General features: G+C 49.5%; 8 protein-coding genes across 8 annotated transcripts; 4 read left to right on the forward strand and 4 right to left on the reverse strand.

Annotated features, from left to right (window-relative positions):
• Window positions 1-761: 761 nt before the first annotated feature.
• On the forward strand, window positions 762-1,911 carry N7481_005241 (Gfo/Idh/MocA family protein; the record flags this gene model as incomplete). Its single annotated transcript, XM_057264460.1, has 2 exons — window positions 762-798; window positions 854-1,911. 2 exons carry the CDS (start codon window positions 762-764, stop codon window positions 1,909-1,911), a joined length of 1,095 nt encoding a protein of 364 aa, XP_057122180.1.
• Window positions 1,912-2,069: 158 nt separating this feature from the next.
• Window positions 2,070-2,519, forward strand: N7481_005242 (uncharacterized protein; the record flags this gene model as incomplete). Its single annotated transcript, XM_057264461.1, has 2 exons — window positions 2,070-2,168; window positions 2,220-2,519. The coding sequence occupies 2 exons, from the start codon at window positions 2,070-2,072 to the stop codon at window positions 2,517-2,519; spliced, it is 399 nt and encodes a 132-aa protein (XP_057122181.1).
• A 635-nt stretch (window positions 2,520-3,154) lies between these two features.
• On the reverse strand, window positions 3,155-3,637 carry N7481_005243 (uncharacterized protein; the record flags this gene model as incomplete). Its single annotated transcript, XM_057264462.1, has 1 exon — window positions 3,155-3,637. The coding sequence occupies one exon, from the start codon at window positions 3,635-3,637 to the stop codon at window positions 3,155-3,157; it is 483 nt and encodes a 160-aa protein (XP_057122182.1).
• Window positions 3,638-5,378: 1,741 nt separating this feature from the next.
• N7481_005244 (Amino acid transporter transmembrane) lies at window positions 5,379-7,317 on the forward strand (the record flags this gene model as incomplete). The annotated part of the gene is made up of 5 exons (XM_057264463.1): window positions 5,379-5,489; window positions 5,578-5,734; window positions 5,792-5,869; window positions 5,929-7,188; window positions 7,244-7,317. The coding sequence occupies 5 exons, from the start codon at window positions 5,379-5,381 to the stop codon at window positions 7,315-7,317; spliced, it is 1,680 nt and encodes a 559-aa protein (XP_057122183.1).
• A 507-nt stretch (window positions 7,318-7,824) lies between these two features.
• N7481_005245 (SWI/SNF chromatin-remodeling complex subunit SNF5) lies at window positions 7,825-10,234 on the reverse strand (the record flags this gene model as incomplete). The annotated part of the gene is made up of 2 exons (XM_057264464.1): window positions 7,825-8,280; window positions 8,318-10,234. 2 exons carry the CDS (start codon window positions 10,232-10,234, stop codon window positions 7,825-7,827), a joined length of 2,373 nt encoding a protein of 790 aa, XP_057122184.1.
• A 212-nt stretch (window positions 10,235-10,446) lies between these two features.
• Window positions 10,447-10,626, reverse strand: N7481_005246 (uncharacterized protein; the record flags this gene model as incomplete). The annotated part of the gene is made up of 1 exon (XM_057264465.1): window positions 10,447-10,626. One exon carries the CDS (start codon window positions 10,624-10,626, stop codon window positions 10,447-10,449), a length of 180 nt encoding a protein of 59 aa, XP_057122185.1.
• A 642-nt stretch (window positions 10,627-11,268) lies between these two features.
• N7481_005247 (endonuclease/exonuclease/phosphatase family protein) lies at window positions 11,269-12,153 on the reverse strand (the record flags this gene model as incomplete). Its single annotated transcript, XM_057264466.1, has 1 exon — window positions 11,269-12,153. The coding sequence occupies one exon, from the start codon at window positions 12,151-12,153 to the stop codon at window positions 11,269-11,271; it is 885 nt and encodes a 294-aa protein (XP_057122186.1).
• Window positions 12,154-12,645: 492 nt separating this feature from the next.
• N7481_005248 (curved DNA-binding protein (42 kDa protein)) lies at window positions 12,646-14,196 on the forward strand (the record flags this gene model as incomplete). Its single annotated transcript, XM_057264467.1, has 5 exons — window positions 12,646-12,676; window positions 12,801-12,884; window positions 12,955-13,059; window positions 13,134-13,922; window positions 14,012-14,196. 5 exons carry the CDS (start codon window positions 12,646-12,648, stop codon window positions 14,194-14,196), a joined length of 1,194 nt encoding a protein of 397 aa, XP_057122187.1.
• Between the last annotated feature and the right edge of the window lie 1,084 nt (window positions 14,197-15,280).

The following is a 15,280-nucleotide window of genomic DNA, read 5'->3' on the forward strand; positions in this document are numbered from 1 at the left end:
GTTGTTCTATGGCATCGTTTCATTTCACCCATGTGGCAACGAGAGTGTCTATGTGTTTCTTCATGTTTCTCATTCATTATCCCTTCCTTCGCCTATCTGCTGTTGATGACATTTCGAGATGTATACCCACTTGCTTTTGATGTCCCCATCAGCCTGCTAAGCATCTCGTTCCATGATGCCTGTTTTGCCTATTTATTCCACGTCAAATATCATCTTTTATGTAACTAGCTCGCCTTCACAGCAGGCCCCATCTGGCTAACCAATTGAACTTCACGAAACCCTTATGCTTCAAGTTCCACTTCTAGTTTGTAAAAGTTAGTGCGAAAATCGGGCAGCGCCTTTATGTGACACGTCAATCATCCAAAACTGGCATGAGCTGACAATATTTCCGATGAATATTGTGACTGTCTTGATCAAATACCAAGTGCATAAATAAATGGTTGGATGAAGCCACACACCATTTACTGCTTATTTCCGGTCTTACGATGCAGTTGCGGGGTAAAAAAGAGCCTGAGATCGGTACATGAAATCCGATGTGGATAAATGTTCTACTATTTCGACAAGTCTGGTGCGGGGAAAGATACCAGACTTGGTAACCGACGGCGATTGATAGCCATCATCTTACTTGCTGCTGAGTCAAAGTCATACAGCGCATATTTCCGAAACGTTCAATAAATGTGCTCGCGGGTAGCCCTTCTGCAAAGTTTCTCACCTTGCACTGACAAGTTGTTTGGTCCCACTACTTTCGTCTCTTAAACACGATGTCACAACTTCCGTCGATCCGTTGGGGTATCTTGAGTACGTGTCCCCATACCAAAAGAATGTAGCGAACCAGCTAATTGACTCGTAAAAGCCACGGGAAAAATCGCCTCCTGGTATGTGTCCGATCTGGTCCTCTCTCGCCCAGATGCGAAAGTTCGCCATATAGTGCAAGCCATCGGAACGTCAGACGTGAACAGGGGGAAATCCTTCACCCAGAAGTACTGCCCAGACGAGAACCCCAGCATCTATGGTAGCTACGAGGAAGTCTACCAGGATCCGAATGTCGACATCGTCTATATCGGAACACCGCACGCTTTCCATAAGAAAAATTGCCTGGATGCCATCGCAGCAGGAAAAAATGTACTCTGCGAGAAGCCTTTCACTCTCAATGCCCGTGAGGCAAAGGAAGTTTTCGAAGCAGCCAAGCGGAAGGGAGTCTTCATCGCCGAAGCAATGTGGCTCCGCCATCGACCGCTAGTCCTCGAGCTCCAGCGTCTCCTCCATCAAGAGAAAGCAATTGGTGAGATTTTCCGAGCAACATCCGATTTTGGATCCGAGCTCGACATTCCAAATTTGCCCTTGGACAAGTATTATCGCCAGAACGCGCTGGGAGCGGGCTCTTTACTCGATATGGGTATCTACTCATTGACATGGGTGATGCTAGGTCTTGACGACCCCGGGCTCGCAGCAAATCGGGAGAAACCGAAGATTCTCGCCTCGCAGGATCACTGGGAAGATGTTGAAACAGCCACCAGTGCCATCCTGCAATATCCTGGAAGACAAGGAATTTTCACTTCCACAACCAAGGCGAGCGGAAACCCTGACCTGCTTGCTCGCATTTATGGCACTGCTGGGTCTATTGAGGTCCATGGTGGCTGCCCCTCACTACCAGAAGGTTTCACCGTCTACCCGACATTTGGAGGAGAGCCTGGGAAAGAGGCGGATAGTAAGCTTACTCGGGGCCAAGGAAAGGTGTATGACTTCAACGCTCCGGGGCGCGGCTTTCAATACCAGGCTGATAACATCGCTTTGGATGTACTGAATGGAAAATTGGAGAGCTCTATAATCCCCCAAGCCGAGACCATTCGAGTGATGGAGATCATGGACGAGATTCGACGACAGGGAGGTACACGATACCCAGTGGATTAGATGCTTGAATATTTATAGTCAAAACCCAATAATGTGACTTAGTACTACGTGTTATGCGAGATATCTAGGACCAGGATTCGACCCGCCAAAAAGTTAGATTATATAATTCGTCCCCTTGGACGCTATCGTCCGCTATAGTTAAATGACGTATTTCCGACATGTCTATTGACTCATCGGCGATCGCAACTCGTTTCAGATACTCGTACCGTGCCTCAAAACTCCAATCTATTAACGAAATTAACATCATGGCCATCGTGGTAAGAATGTTGCTGTCAAAATATTGTATTCAACGCTAATGCAGATCATAGGATGACCCACCGTCCGGGTGGGGCTCAAAGCCCGAGGACCTCGAGTACGAAGATGACTGGGAGGCGGAGGACAGTTTCGGACAACATCTGTGTGAGCAGATGAATCTTGGGAGAGGCCGTCCGATTATGTGTCAATGCACAGACCATGCCTACCTGTTTGAAGCCGGCGGAAAGTTCTACTTCTGGTATTGCGTTGGTCTCGATGTCTTCGAAATTACCTCTCCAACAACCCTGGATGAGATCATTAAGACTATGAAGGAAAAGGGAGATGGGGCCGTGAAGACTAAGAGGCTTTTATGATAAAGAAATCTGGGAGGTCTCCGAGTCCGGAGACAGGAGGGCCCGTTGCTGTGCGCTCCTTCTAAATATTCATCCTGAAAGGCACAATGCCAACGCAGACACTTCAAGAACACTCACTTTTCGTAGCCGTCGCAGTTTTGCCTTGCTCGTCCACGCTCTATCATACTCTGTTCAATGAAAACCATCATGTCCCTTCGCTTTTATTAGTCTGAGAAATTCTAGGCAGCGGTTGTACATGCCAAAGTAGTTGAAAAGGATCAAAGGTTCTTCTTCAAGAAACTTGCATTTAAGGAGGTCCAGAAGTTGTATGGTGCCAAATTTTTACGTTTGATTTGACTCGTGTTGGAGAACTTGATGGGACTTGGACTTTTGAAACACGTTACTGCCACCTTTAGAGCTGGCCTCCTTGGAGAGCTCATCCAGGACCTTGTCAATTCTTCTAATCCTATTATCTCCCCCCCAGTCCGGGGGTGTACTGGCCGTGGAACAAATTTGCAATAGTCGTTGTTGACTTGATAACTCTGCGAAGTTTCACTTTCGTTCGATGAAAGTATCGTCTGTTGCGGGGGTTGCGGGCGAATTTCGTGGCAGATGATAGCCCCGTGACAAGTTCTAGTCTATCCAGAGAATCAGTCTCATTCTTTGCTCGTGAGCCAAAAAATATGGGATTTGCCATGTATCTTAATGAAAGTCTCCATGTCAGGCCAATTCAAATCTTCATAGGCTGGCTCTTGTTTGACAAGGCAGTAATGGAAAGCTAACATTTGAACATCGTAACAATGTGTCACAAGTGACTGGCCAAGAAAATGCATCTGAATATTGAAGTAGAGCATATGCAAACCACAAAGAGTAGCACGCTGGGAAAAGAGCAATCGCTTCTCAGGCATATTGTTGGCAGGAATGGTGAAGGTGCTGCATTTGACAATATGGAGAGGATCCCGGGTGATCCAGCCATGTATGCCTGCTTGTAGCTTCTTGATATTTTTATCTGCCGACTCTGGCCAGAATTTGGGCTGTTCGTGTGACTTTGAGACATCCCAGTACTCATCGATGGTTTTTGACTTGCGTAATACGGAACTTCGAAGATCTTCAAAGGGTCCTGGTGTGGCATCGCGCATAATATGGTGAACGTCAAGTAGAATCTGTACGGCAAAGCCTATAAAAAGTTGAACTTTTGGTGATGCTGACCTCGGCGCATTCTAAGTTCAGGTTCGCGAAAGATGAGATCTCCTGAAGTAGAGTAGTGATACTACTCGTAGTATCTGTTTAGATAATTATATCAAGTAAAATTATGGCTTCTTTCAACCTTGGGAAATTTCTAGTGTAACGCAAACAATGGCTCCTTTATTCAAAAGGTTTGATAGATCCTTTCCAGCATAAGCGGTCAATGTGCTGGTCCTAGCTTCTGTTTTGTGTTCGGTTTCTCATGAAATTCAGAAAATTTCACAGCCTTAGACACCAAATTTCGCCCCTGGAACAGCTCAGTACTAATGAAGATGATCAAGGGCTCAAAATTGTAGCATTCAACGAAATACTAAGTATGGAGAGGAGGGAAAGGAACAAAGGGCAAAGGACTTGGAAGCACCTAAATACTCTCTGCATGAAGGCCTGAGAAAGTAACCATGCCATGTGTTACACCCTCGGGGTTGTGAGTTCCCAGTAAAAAGTATTCAAGAGCAGAAGGAACTAGCCATATATAGCAAATTTGCTACATTATTGGGGAACTTATCTCGCAAAGAGAGAAGGCTTGAAATTCCAGTCAACATATAGTATGAGCACTAGTATTTCTTGGTTAATAAAGTCAATCTCATTTTGCTGGATCATCCGCCGGGCTTCTTCTGCATCGCGTATTCTAGTAAACTTGGATGTATTTTCTGAGCGTTGAGATGGCTGCGAGAGTTGGAAAATGGAAAGTACCAGGTGGAAGTCACATCTTGAGGCAGGTACGATACAGAGAATGAATGTAGAGAGCCACGTCATCGGTTTATGCCTGAAAGCCAAAGGGAAAGACGGGGAATACTAGTACAAAGAGAGAAGGAGCATAAGTAGAAAGACAGGTACCAAGGGTTTGTGAATATTCAAATGACACAAGTTCTAATTTTGCTTTCACTTACTCTATTTCAAGTTTTGTCCCCGGATTTCAGAAGCTTGTTATTAATGATGACTCTCGAACCATGGGGATGGAACAGCCATGGATGGCACGTAGCCAACCGATTTTTGGCAACCGAGTTCCGAGCCGGAACCCGACATGAGGAGAACCGGTGCACTAGTGGCCTCCGATAGCATGTAACCCTGGTCTCATAATCATGGCACGAGTACTCGTACGAGGTAGCATAGGGGGTACTCCGTAGTCGAATTTCGCTCAGGCCTTTTACTCCACCTTCCAGCCGTCTCTCAAGAGTCTCCCGTCGATGGCCCGAGATATCCGGGCCAAGCCGACAGCAAGTATCGTATCGCAACCACGCGATTGGATGCATTGCCCTGGGAGAGAACGTGGAGCTCACGAAATGAAGAAGCCTTCCAATTTAATTCCACAATACTAGCACCAGCTGAATGGCGGCTTATCACTGGCCTGAGAAGGTCGCCCCTTGTTGCCCGATTCAACAATACACCGAACACAATACCATGGTCGTGTCGATCCTATCCAACCCAAGCATTAGTGGAGAACGCCCCCAATTGCTTGTGCTTGTGCTTGTACCCCGGCCATGTCAAGTGCACGGGCCTTAGCCTCAGCCAAGTGATGCTTAGCATTCCCCAGTATTTGTGCCACCGTCCCCCCATTTTTCCCGGAGGCCACTTTTTGGTGATAATTGTCCCTTTGAAAACACTAGCTATATACGCTTCGAATGAAATCCCAGCATGGAGAAACAAGAAATCGACGAGAATGTTTGCCCTCCATCGTATTCAAACGAGATCCCCCCTTCTAGCAGCTTGATAAAACCCCAAGCTCGTGAGCCTTACGATGCTAGCGTCAGCTTCGAGGAATACACCTATTATGCGGAAAAGACTAGGGCTGAGCAGGAGCTGCTGGAGCCCCCCCGTTTTGAATGTGCGACAGTTTTTTAAAAAGTCGAGTGACAACGATGCGCTGAACCAGAATGTTACGACACATTTGACTGAAGAGGATTTCACTGATCGCGCGAAGAGGATTGAGATCTCTGATGAAGAATGGTCGAATGCGAGTCGGGCATTTAGGTCTGCCTCGTGGGGTGCTTGTGAGCTTTTATGGATGTTGCCATGAAAAAGGATCTGTGGCTAATTTATTTGGTTAGGTTTCTACTTGATCACAACCGATATTCTTGGACCATATGGATCTGGTTTTGCGATGGGAACTTTGGGCTGGGGGCCTGGTAGGAAACCATAATCCAAAAATCCATGTTTCCTTGGCCAATTACTAATGAATCGCCAGGCGTCGCATTCTACACAGTATTCGGACTGATGGTAGGGTATTCCGGATACCTCATCTGGCGCGTCTACATGGGTGTTGACAGCTACGAATTCCCGGTGAAAAACTACGGCGATCTTGGATTTCGGACACTGGGTCATGGAGGCCGTCATGTTACGAATGTGATGCAGGGTATTGGATTGCTGCTTATAACCGGCCAAGTGACGATCCAATATGGCGAAAATATCTCGCAAGTCTCGAAGTTCAAATTATGCTACGCCGTATGCCCAGTTCTGTTCGCCATTGCGGGTTTCTTCATTACCCAGATCCGAACGTTGAAGGCCTATGGATGGATAGCCAATTTGGCCGTTTGGTTGAATATCTTCGTTATTTTCATGACAATGGGCGTGATGGCGAACACGCCGCCAAATTTCCAGATCTCTACTCTGGGCTCTGCTGGCAGTGCTACTGACCCAGCATCCATTACGCCCGTGGATGGCGTCTACCCGCCCATCGTCCATTTTAACAACATCCCGCCAGGAAATGGCCTGGTTGGATCCGTGAACGGCATGCTTTCTGGGGTCTTGGCCTACGCCGGTGCTCAACTCTTTGTCGAATTCATGGCCGAAATGCGACGCCCTCAAGATTTCATCAAGGCGATGTGGAGTGCCCAGTTCTTCATTTACAGTGTCTACCTCACGTATGGATGCGTGGTTTATCATCTGCAAGGACAATACAGTTTCAACCCGAGCTACCAGGGCGTTAGTATGTACGCCTGGCAAACCCTGGGCAATATGGTCACTTTGATCGCCGCTTTGATCGCCGGTGGTCTGTACGGCAATATCGGCATCAAGGTGGTTTACAATAACATCCTTGTCGATATTTTCAAAGTCCCTCCGATGGATACTCGACGAGGCAAAATCATATACGCGCTCTTGGTCCCCTTATGGTGGATTATCGCTTTCATTATTGGTGCCGCTATCCCCGACTACTTCGGTTTTGTCAGTGTGATGGCCGCTTCGATGCTTCTCAACCTAAGCTATACGTTGCCCCCGCTCTTTGCACTGGGCTTTGACATACGAAAGAATTCGATTCGAGCAGGGGAAGGAGAAGGGTTCAACCCAGTTACCGGGCAGGTTATTAGAAATGGCTCGGCTACCCAGCGCTGGGCTCGTGGGTTCGTGTCTGGTGGCTGGTTCCAAATTGCGATTAACATTTGGCATGTTATTTACTTTTTGGCTTCCTTATCCATGTGTGGACTTGGAATGTGGGCGGCAGTCGTTGGTAAGTTGATTGTGGAGCTCACCATTTGCTGTTCTATGGCTAACCCGAATCGTAGGGATGATCGAGGCATTCAAAAATCCACAGTTGAACTCGTTCTCTTGCACCTCGCCTCTCAATCTGAACGCATGATCCAGTTTGTTAGGCAACGGGGGGTTGAATTCGCTGGCTTCTTCAGGGGACAAATGTTATTAAGCGGTCCACCAATTATACTGTACACACTCGCTTTTGTAAACCACTGGCAGCAATTGAACAATTGATATGGCGTTATATTATTCCGGAAACTTAGAGGGGCGACAAGACAATCCAATTGAGAGCCTGGTATTTACTGGTCTAACTTGACATATTACACGGGGAATTCGAAAAGAATTAAAGGAAACAATAAAAAAAAGCATTTGGATGCAAGGCATATCCGATACAAGAAACACAATTCAATTCGCTCTACCGCCGCAGTTTCAAGTCCTATACAATTCCAACAAACATCAAAAAGGCTTACATGTGTGCTTGAGACTAGGAGAGTTTGGGTTCAAAAGATGTAACATGGAGGAAAGTACATGGGATAAGAAGAAGATGTGCGAGTTGGGGATCGAACACACGCACTGGACGCCGTTGTCATGACTTCATCAAGGAATTTTATGACTAAGGCTGAGATCCAGGAGCTGGGGATGGAACTGCACCTAGGGCAGGGCTTGCACTGGCCGAGGTTACGCCGCCGGGAGCCGGGCTTGCGCTAGCGCTGTGAGCACTGTCAGTTCTGATAGGGACACCGCCGCCAGATCGCACACGCTCCTCCACGCGCTCTTTGTGTTGTCGATTGCGAAGGTGAACTTCGAAGTTGTCGACAGTCGTCATGGGTCTCGGGGTATACAACTTTCCAGGACAATCCAAGCAGCGAATTCGAGGAAGATACTGATATTTGACTTTTTGACCGGCCGGGAGGTTGTTCGGGTTGGCCACGGGAGCGAGAGTTTCCATGTCTACCGCGGAGTAGCGCATAACTCCTTCAAACGAGTCATTGGGGTGAGCTTGTTTGAGCTTTTGTAGGCCTTCTTGTAGCCAACCTGGTGGTGGGGGCTGAACATGTCCGGGGTCAGCCTGGAACCAATATCTTAGAAATCTAATATCTACTCACAGCGGGGACCCCAGGCTGGGGCGGATTCGGGGCGTCGACAGCTCCACTTTGCGGTTGACGTTGTTGTTGTGGTGGTGGTGCGTTCTGATTGTGGAGTCGTTGCTTGTCGGATGGAGGTGCCATCGTTCCGGGGGGCATTTGGGGGGTGTTGACAATGCTCTTGCCGTTTCGCAGGTCGATAAGCTTGTTGCGGGGAATCTTCAGTCTCACAATCAACTTCTCGGGCTCTTCCATACTCTCTTCGCGGAACTGCTGTCGTCGAGAAGACATCCGGGTCGGCTCCTGCAAAACAGGTTCTGGTGTTGCAGATTGCCCTAAGCTGGCACGAAGGGCCGCATGAGCTGCTGTTGCGGCACCTCTCATACCTCGTGTGCGAGCGGTTCCTTGGGCGAGGTTGGGACCAATTGCTGGAGACCCGACAGATGAGTCGTCACTATCGAAGTCATCTGATTCATCCTCTCCGCGCTGACTGGCAATTCCACGACGACGGCTAGAAACAGAGCGTTTAATAACGTTGCTTTCTTCAAACGTCTGTGCCGAGTTAGGGATGACCGACGAGACGATCAGCGTACGAATCGTTCGTTGGCGATCCTTCAGATCAGGAAGAGCAGGGCCGCCACGACGGTTGATGGATCGCTTTTGTCGGCGTTGTTCTCGGGATATAGAGATCTCGGTACGTTCGAGATCGGTCTCGTTCAATTCGTAGAGATAGGGAGTGTGCTCCTTGGCAGCTTGGAAAGGTCGGAAGGCGGATGAAACGGGAGTTGGGAGGAAAGAGGTGCTGAGATCGGGATCTTCGATGGGGCGACCATCGAACGGGTGGGCGACAATGTAGAGGGACTTGGTGAACAGTTGAGATTGCTCGCGAATGGAGTGGGCGATGGCGGTTGTGAATTCTCCTGACAGAGAAAGGTCATCCGTCATGCGCATGGCAAATCCTTCCGGTGAGTTTTGGGGATCATTAATATCCCATTCAAACTGGTCGATTAGAGTATGTTGCCCGATAGTGATGTTCAGCTTAATTAATATCCGCATCTCATCGTTCCGGTACGCTGAATACGGGAGACTTGGTTCGAGCGGTTCATCATGCATGAACATTTGCGGATAGTAATCCATCAGCTGCTCCTGAATGGTCTGCGAAATCATACGCATAAGAGGAGCAGAGCTCTCCAGTGTAAGTCCCAGATCCTCCACCAACTTTTCAGCAAAAAGGTCAGGTGAAACGACGCGGTCGTGAAGGTTCCACGTGAAAGTATCTCGAATCTTAATTTTCTCCCAGTCGATATCGAGTCGAATGGGGACAAGGTCCTCTGTCTGTTCGTTTTGAATCTTCATATCCCGACGCGAGACCCGCAGTTCTCGGGTCTTTCGGTTTCCAGGGCGCCGTCGGCTAGATGGATAGAGTAGTTGTGGATGTTGATTCCGCAAATCGGTGCGTTGGTTGCCAAATCCTTCGTAGCCTAGCCCATATAAGGCGGCCGGATTTCCCTGGTTCTCACGGCGTATTTGCAGATAGAAGTCCCGCTCTTCTCGCTTCTGTTGTTGCAATTCTTGACTCGGGTTTTGCCACGCAGTAGCGGCCGAATACTCAAACTCGCGATTGACATACTGCTCCAACAAGATCTTCTCCACGGGCGTCTCGCGTGTTCGGACTGCCAACGTCCCTGAAGTGTCGGTTGATTGAATCACGGAGCCATCGCGCGACCGTTTCCTACTTTGCGCGGAACCGTTTGTTCCATTGGATTGTGGGGTGCCATTCATATCATTATTGGCGTCTGCAGGTGCACCGACCTTGGATTTCGCGTTCTGCTTTCCCTCGCCAATGATGTCTGGCGTTTGACCATTGGCCGGCTGGCCGGCCACGGTGTCGGAGGAGTTCCAAGCCTCCGGCCCCCGTATCGGACGCGCCAGAGCCATTCTGAGCGCCAGTCAGAGAGTCGGAGGGGGACTTCTCCTGTGGCGGAGAGCCATTCTGGAGATCGGGGGAAGGCATGATCGATAAAGAGTTGGGAAGGAGTAATCCGGGGTCGCTTGGACGGATTATTGATGTGAGTCGAACTCGACGCGATTAAGGTAGCAACGGGTCACTTATGGCAGCATCATTGAGCGAGCCTGTATTAAAAAATGTTTCAGTTAGCCAGTAGCTCATATCGAAAGCGATTGGTACTGGGTGGAATTGATATCGCGATCGCGATCGCGCGATCAAAGGTGTCTGGGTGCGAGTCGATCCACGACCGTGTCGCAACCCACGCAATGTCGCGGACATGCCACAACATGAGAATGTTTAGGACAAGGAAATCCACGGGCATTGCGAGGGAAGCTTCTTGGACGAGACGATTAGGATGAAAGTCTGGGGGCAAAGTAACATACCGGAGCCGAAGGGGGGTGGAGGCCAATTGCGCTCTAAGGGACCCAGGGCTGGATGCTATGGGTCTCGCGCGGGGGTATCAAGTGATTCACGTGTTTCTCTTCAAAAGGGAAGAGATCGAATGAATGCTTCGTCCTAGCTGTCTGGAGCTGGAGCTTTGGTGGCGGGTGGTGAAGGCGCGCCGCCGGTGGATGCGTAGGAGAAGTTCAAAGGAGAGAATGGATTACGAGATGTCCGCTCCCGGTCAGAAACAAGGCTGTACAGAGCATCAACGCGCTCTCCACGCACACACAACTACCAGTGGCTATGAGACAGCTAAACTGGATCTACAGGGGAAGACTAATTGTAGCTCTGGATTTTCTTCACCGTTCCTGCTGGCCACTGCGCCGGCAACAGGACCGGTCGAATCGGTATGCTGGTATCATGTGACACATGGGAAGGCTGGTGTTGCCGCCTTTGATTTTAGGTGTCGACTTGCCCATTTGGGGGAGTCAAGGAATAACTCTGTAGTAGATTGTAAGAGTGCTCAGGTAGTTTCTAAGATTTATCTCCAAGGTGGAACTTGAATTTGTTGACTCAGAACTCATCCCAATAGCATCACATCAGCAACTACAGCACGATGATCCGAATTGAATACCCCATCATCGAACCGGTTGGCCAGTACAGAATACCCATCCACTCGCCATTCCTGATTTCCACCAGAGGCTAGGAGCACATAGTCGATTCGCTTTGCTGGTTCTGACTCATACCCAAACCCAGTGAAGGTATTGGTATTGCCATACTGTTGCAAAGGTTCGACCAGTTTGAAGGTATCGAGGAGGTCTCCTGACCCCGTCAAATCCTGATACGCTTCTTGATCCTCCTCGCTATTTAGATCCCCCGACAAGAAACTACCGGAGATCAATCCTCCATAGTCTCCAGTTTGATACTCATGGATCTTTGAACGAATGATACGTGCTGCTTCAAGACGGGAGCGAGAACCCTGGTCATCCAGGTGCGTGTTCATCGCGATGACTGTATTCCCGGTTTTTTGATGAGTAAAGACGCCGATGGTGACAATGCGGGTAGAGGCCGCGTCCCAGCTTTTTGATGGTTTGCTGGGAGTCTCGGAGAGCCAAACCGTCTCCCGCGACTGAAGAGTCCAGACGGACGGTTGGTAGAAGATGGGTGCGTATTCTCCGGCCTGTTGCCCATCATCCCGGCCAACTCCTATAAAGGCCCAATCCAAACTTGAAGACTTTGAATTCGATTTAGAATTCAAGCCCGTAAGAATATCCACGATTTGATTGTGAAGAACCTCCTGCAGGCAGATGAAGGTATCGCTGCCGAAGCGAGTGTTGTAGTGGAGCTCGTTTAACAGCAGTTGCTTCCGCTCGTTCCACGGCCGCTCACCCTTGAAGGGCGATGGGGTGGCATATCGGATGTTATGGGTTAGTACACGGAAGGGCAATGATGGGGTTGACCGCATTTTGTCCGGTTGAAAGGCAAAGACAAGAGGGGAAGTCCGAGAGCATGGCGGATGAGGGGAAGCTGGGGCTGGGGCTGGAGCTGGAGCTGGAGCTGGAGCTCACGCGACCTTCCATCTCTTACTCCATACATCATTTGGCAAAGACAATGACAATCTGCACTGCCCCAGAATGCAAGTAAAGTGCGGGCACTGCGGGCACTGCGGGGTCTTCGACGCTGATCGGGGCTAATTATGTACGACAATGCTGGAAGTGACGCTTTGCCAGTAATGACGTCTGTCCATCAGCTCCCACACTAACCCTACGGAAGTCCTAAATTTTCAGGCCACCAAAAATGGGACAAACCCCACCAACGAGAGCGTTTTGCCCGCACAGGACTCGCTCTTGACCTTGACTTCCTTTCAAGCTCTTGTGGATTTCAGTATCTACTTGTTACCAACCCCCTTCCCACCTTAACATATTTATCCTCGCACTTCGCGATACCCACTCACACAATGGCGGAAGAAAAAGCGCCCGAGGTCGTTGGTAGGTGTTGCTACTACTGTGGTTTCCCGCGAAAGCTCTGACGTTGTGTGGGTTGTCGTCGATGCCTAAACGTCAAGAGCTTCATTGATTCACCTGGAAAGCTAATTGTCTCATATTAAACCAGACTACACTCTTAACAACCCCGATACTCTGACCAAGTACAAGACTGCTGCTCAGATTTCCCACAAGGTTCTCGAGGCCGTTCGCCGTATGTTGCGCTTCTTTACCCTATGATGATGACCCTCCTGAGGCTACCGGCTAACCTTGAATCTCTCTAGCTCTCTGCATTGAGGGTGAGAAGATTGTCGAGATCTGCCAGAAGGGTGACAAGCTTCTTGATGAGGAAATCGCCAAGGTCTACAAGGGCAAGAAGATCGCCAAGGGTAGGTTCCCATTTCCCCTCCCCCGCCAGCTCCGATGACCTTCAATTCTAAATCTCAATGAAAACTACGAAAAGGTATCGCTAGCCCTACCACCATCTCTCCCAGCTCATATGTGACCCCCTACACCCCTCTGGTCTCCGATGCCGCCGAGGCCGAGACCGTCCTGAAGGCCGGCGAGATCGTCAAGATCCAGCTGGGTGCTCAGATCGATGGTTTCGGTACCATCGTCTGCGACATGGTCGTTGCTTCCAAGAAGGACGCCGCCAAGGAGCCCATCACCGGCCCCGAGGCCGACCTGGTCGTCGCCACCCACTACGCCAATGAGCTCCTACTCCGCCTCATGGTTCCCCCCGGCCTGCTTGCCCAGGGTACCGACGAGGAGAAGAAGAAGGCCGCTGCCCAGCGTGCTCCCACCCAGGCCCAGATGTCCACTCTTCTGGAGAAGGTCGCCAAGGCCTACGGCTGCAACGTCATTGAGAACACTACCTCCTGGTTGTTCGACCGCAACGAGATCGAGGGCTCCAAGAAGATCATCCTGTCCCCCGGCGACGGTGTTCGTGGTGACGGTACCCCCGAGGTCGGTGAGGTTTGGGGTGTTGAGGTTGGCCTCTCTCTGGGCAACGGTAAGGTCAAGAACCTGGACCACCGTGCAACCCTCCACCGCCGTACCACCACCACCTACGGCCTGAAGCGCCCCAGCTCCCGCCAGACCCTCTCCGAGATCGTCAAGAAGTTCGGTACCTTCCCCTTCAGCTTGCGCCAGCTCGAGGACGAGAAGTCCGCCAAGGTCGGTGTTGTTGAGTGTGTTCGCAGCGGTGTCGTCCGCCAGTACGAGCCCGCCGGCTCTGCTGACAACACCCCCCGTGTCTCGCCTGCTGACCACCGTTGGTAAGAAACAATTACATCACATCCCACTCAATTGGAATCCCATTCGCTAATCATTTCTCTGCAGCCATCACCAAGAACGGTCTCACCAAGCTTGCCGCCCCCAACGCCGTCGACCTGGAGCTGTACAAGAGCGACAAGAAGATCGAGGATGAGGAGATCCTCAAGATCCTCGAGCAGCCCCTTGCCCGTTCGACCGGTAACAAGAAGAACAAGAGCAAGAAGAAGAAGACCACCGGTGGTGAAGAGTAAATGCATTGACCTGAGCGTCTCTTGTATGCCGTATGCAATATACATTGATATGGTGTTGGACAATTTCGATGCCAAAACTGTCTAAAAAAAAAGATATCCAATGACGAAAATTCCCACTGGGTTATACGAATCTCCCGGCAATTCCAATCAAGAAAATACTATTTAGCCGACGACTGATCATGTATGAGGTTGGCGCCGATGTCCCCTTTTCCCCTTCTAGTGGATTTCGGTACACGTCCACCGAGTTCCTGGTACAATGTAACTATCGGTTGGAATATTTGAGGATCTAGGTGCTATGGCATTTGTGGGTCATCATGTAATTATCTGCAGGGAAAGCCTTAGAGATAAGCCTACGGAAATAAAGACGCTGCCAGTGCAGATTCTGTTCTCTTCCTAAGGTAGATTGTAGAGCCGGAGATGGTAGGAGATTGTGTCGCCACAAACCTTCCTAAGGTTGGAAGGAACGTTTTTATTTTTATTTTTTTTTCTTATTTCCCTGTGCACTACTAGTAATTCTAGAGTCCAGGACCTACTAATACTAGTAGTAATCTACCTTAATTACCGTTGATCGTTGACCGTTGACCGTTGACCATTTACATGTCCTATATCAGGTCGGCCAACAGTCATCGGTATTGGGTAATGTACTCTGACTATTGCCTTGCCACCAGCTGAGGTTATCAAAATCCATTATGCTGACATTTTCACTTTAGATTCCTATGTTTAGCCCCGCCCAACTCGACATCCTGTGTGATCGCGCAGCATCAAATGTTTGCCCGCCTCTCGCGTGGCTGCCTGCTTCTTGTCAAATTCGACTTATTTCCTGGCTTTGAGCTTGCAGGTCCACGCTCATCTGATAATATCCAAGACGATATTGAATCCTATAGGAGCCTCACATTATATTTTTCATCGATTGAGGGCTTTTTCCTTCAGCTTGTACCTCATTTTCTTTTGTCGGGGGTTTATCCAGACAATACGCTATACTGGAGGCGAGTTTATACGGCCACCAACTTGAACAGCTTTGAATGAACTCCGTGGGGAGCTCACGCGGATACGAAATTTCGAAAACACCACCAAGAAAGCAAAT

The sequence above is a fragment of the Penicillium waksmanii genome, assembly GCF_028829765.1.
Source record: "Penicillium waksmanii strain IBT 27052 chromosome Unknown utg000005l:1.0-5232799.0:1.0-5237142.0, whole genome shotgun sequence".
NCBI classification, from domain to species: domain Eukaryota; kingdom Fungi; phylum Ascomycota; class Eurotiomycetes; order Eurotiales; family Aspergillaceae; genus Penicillium; species Penicillium waksmanii.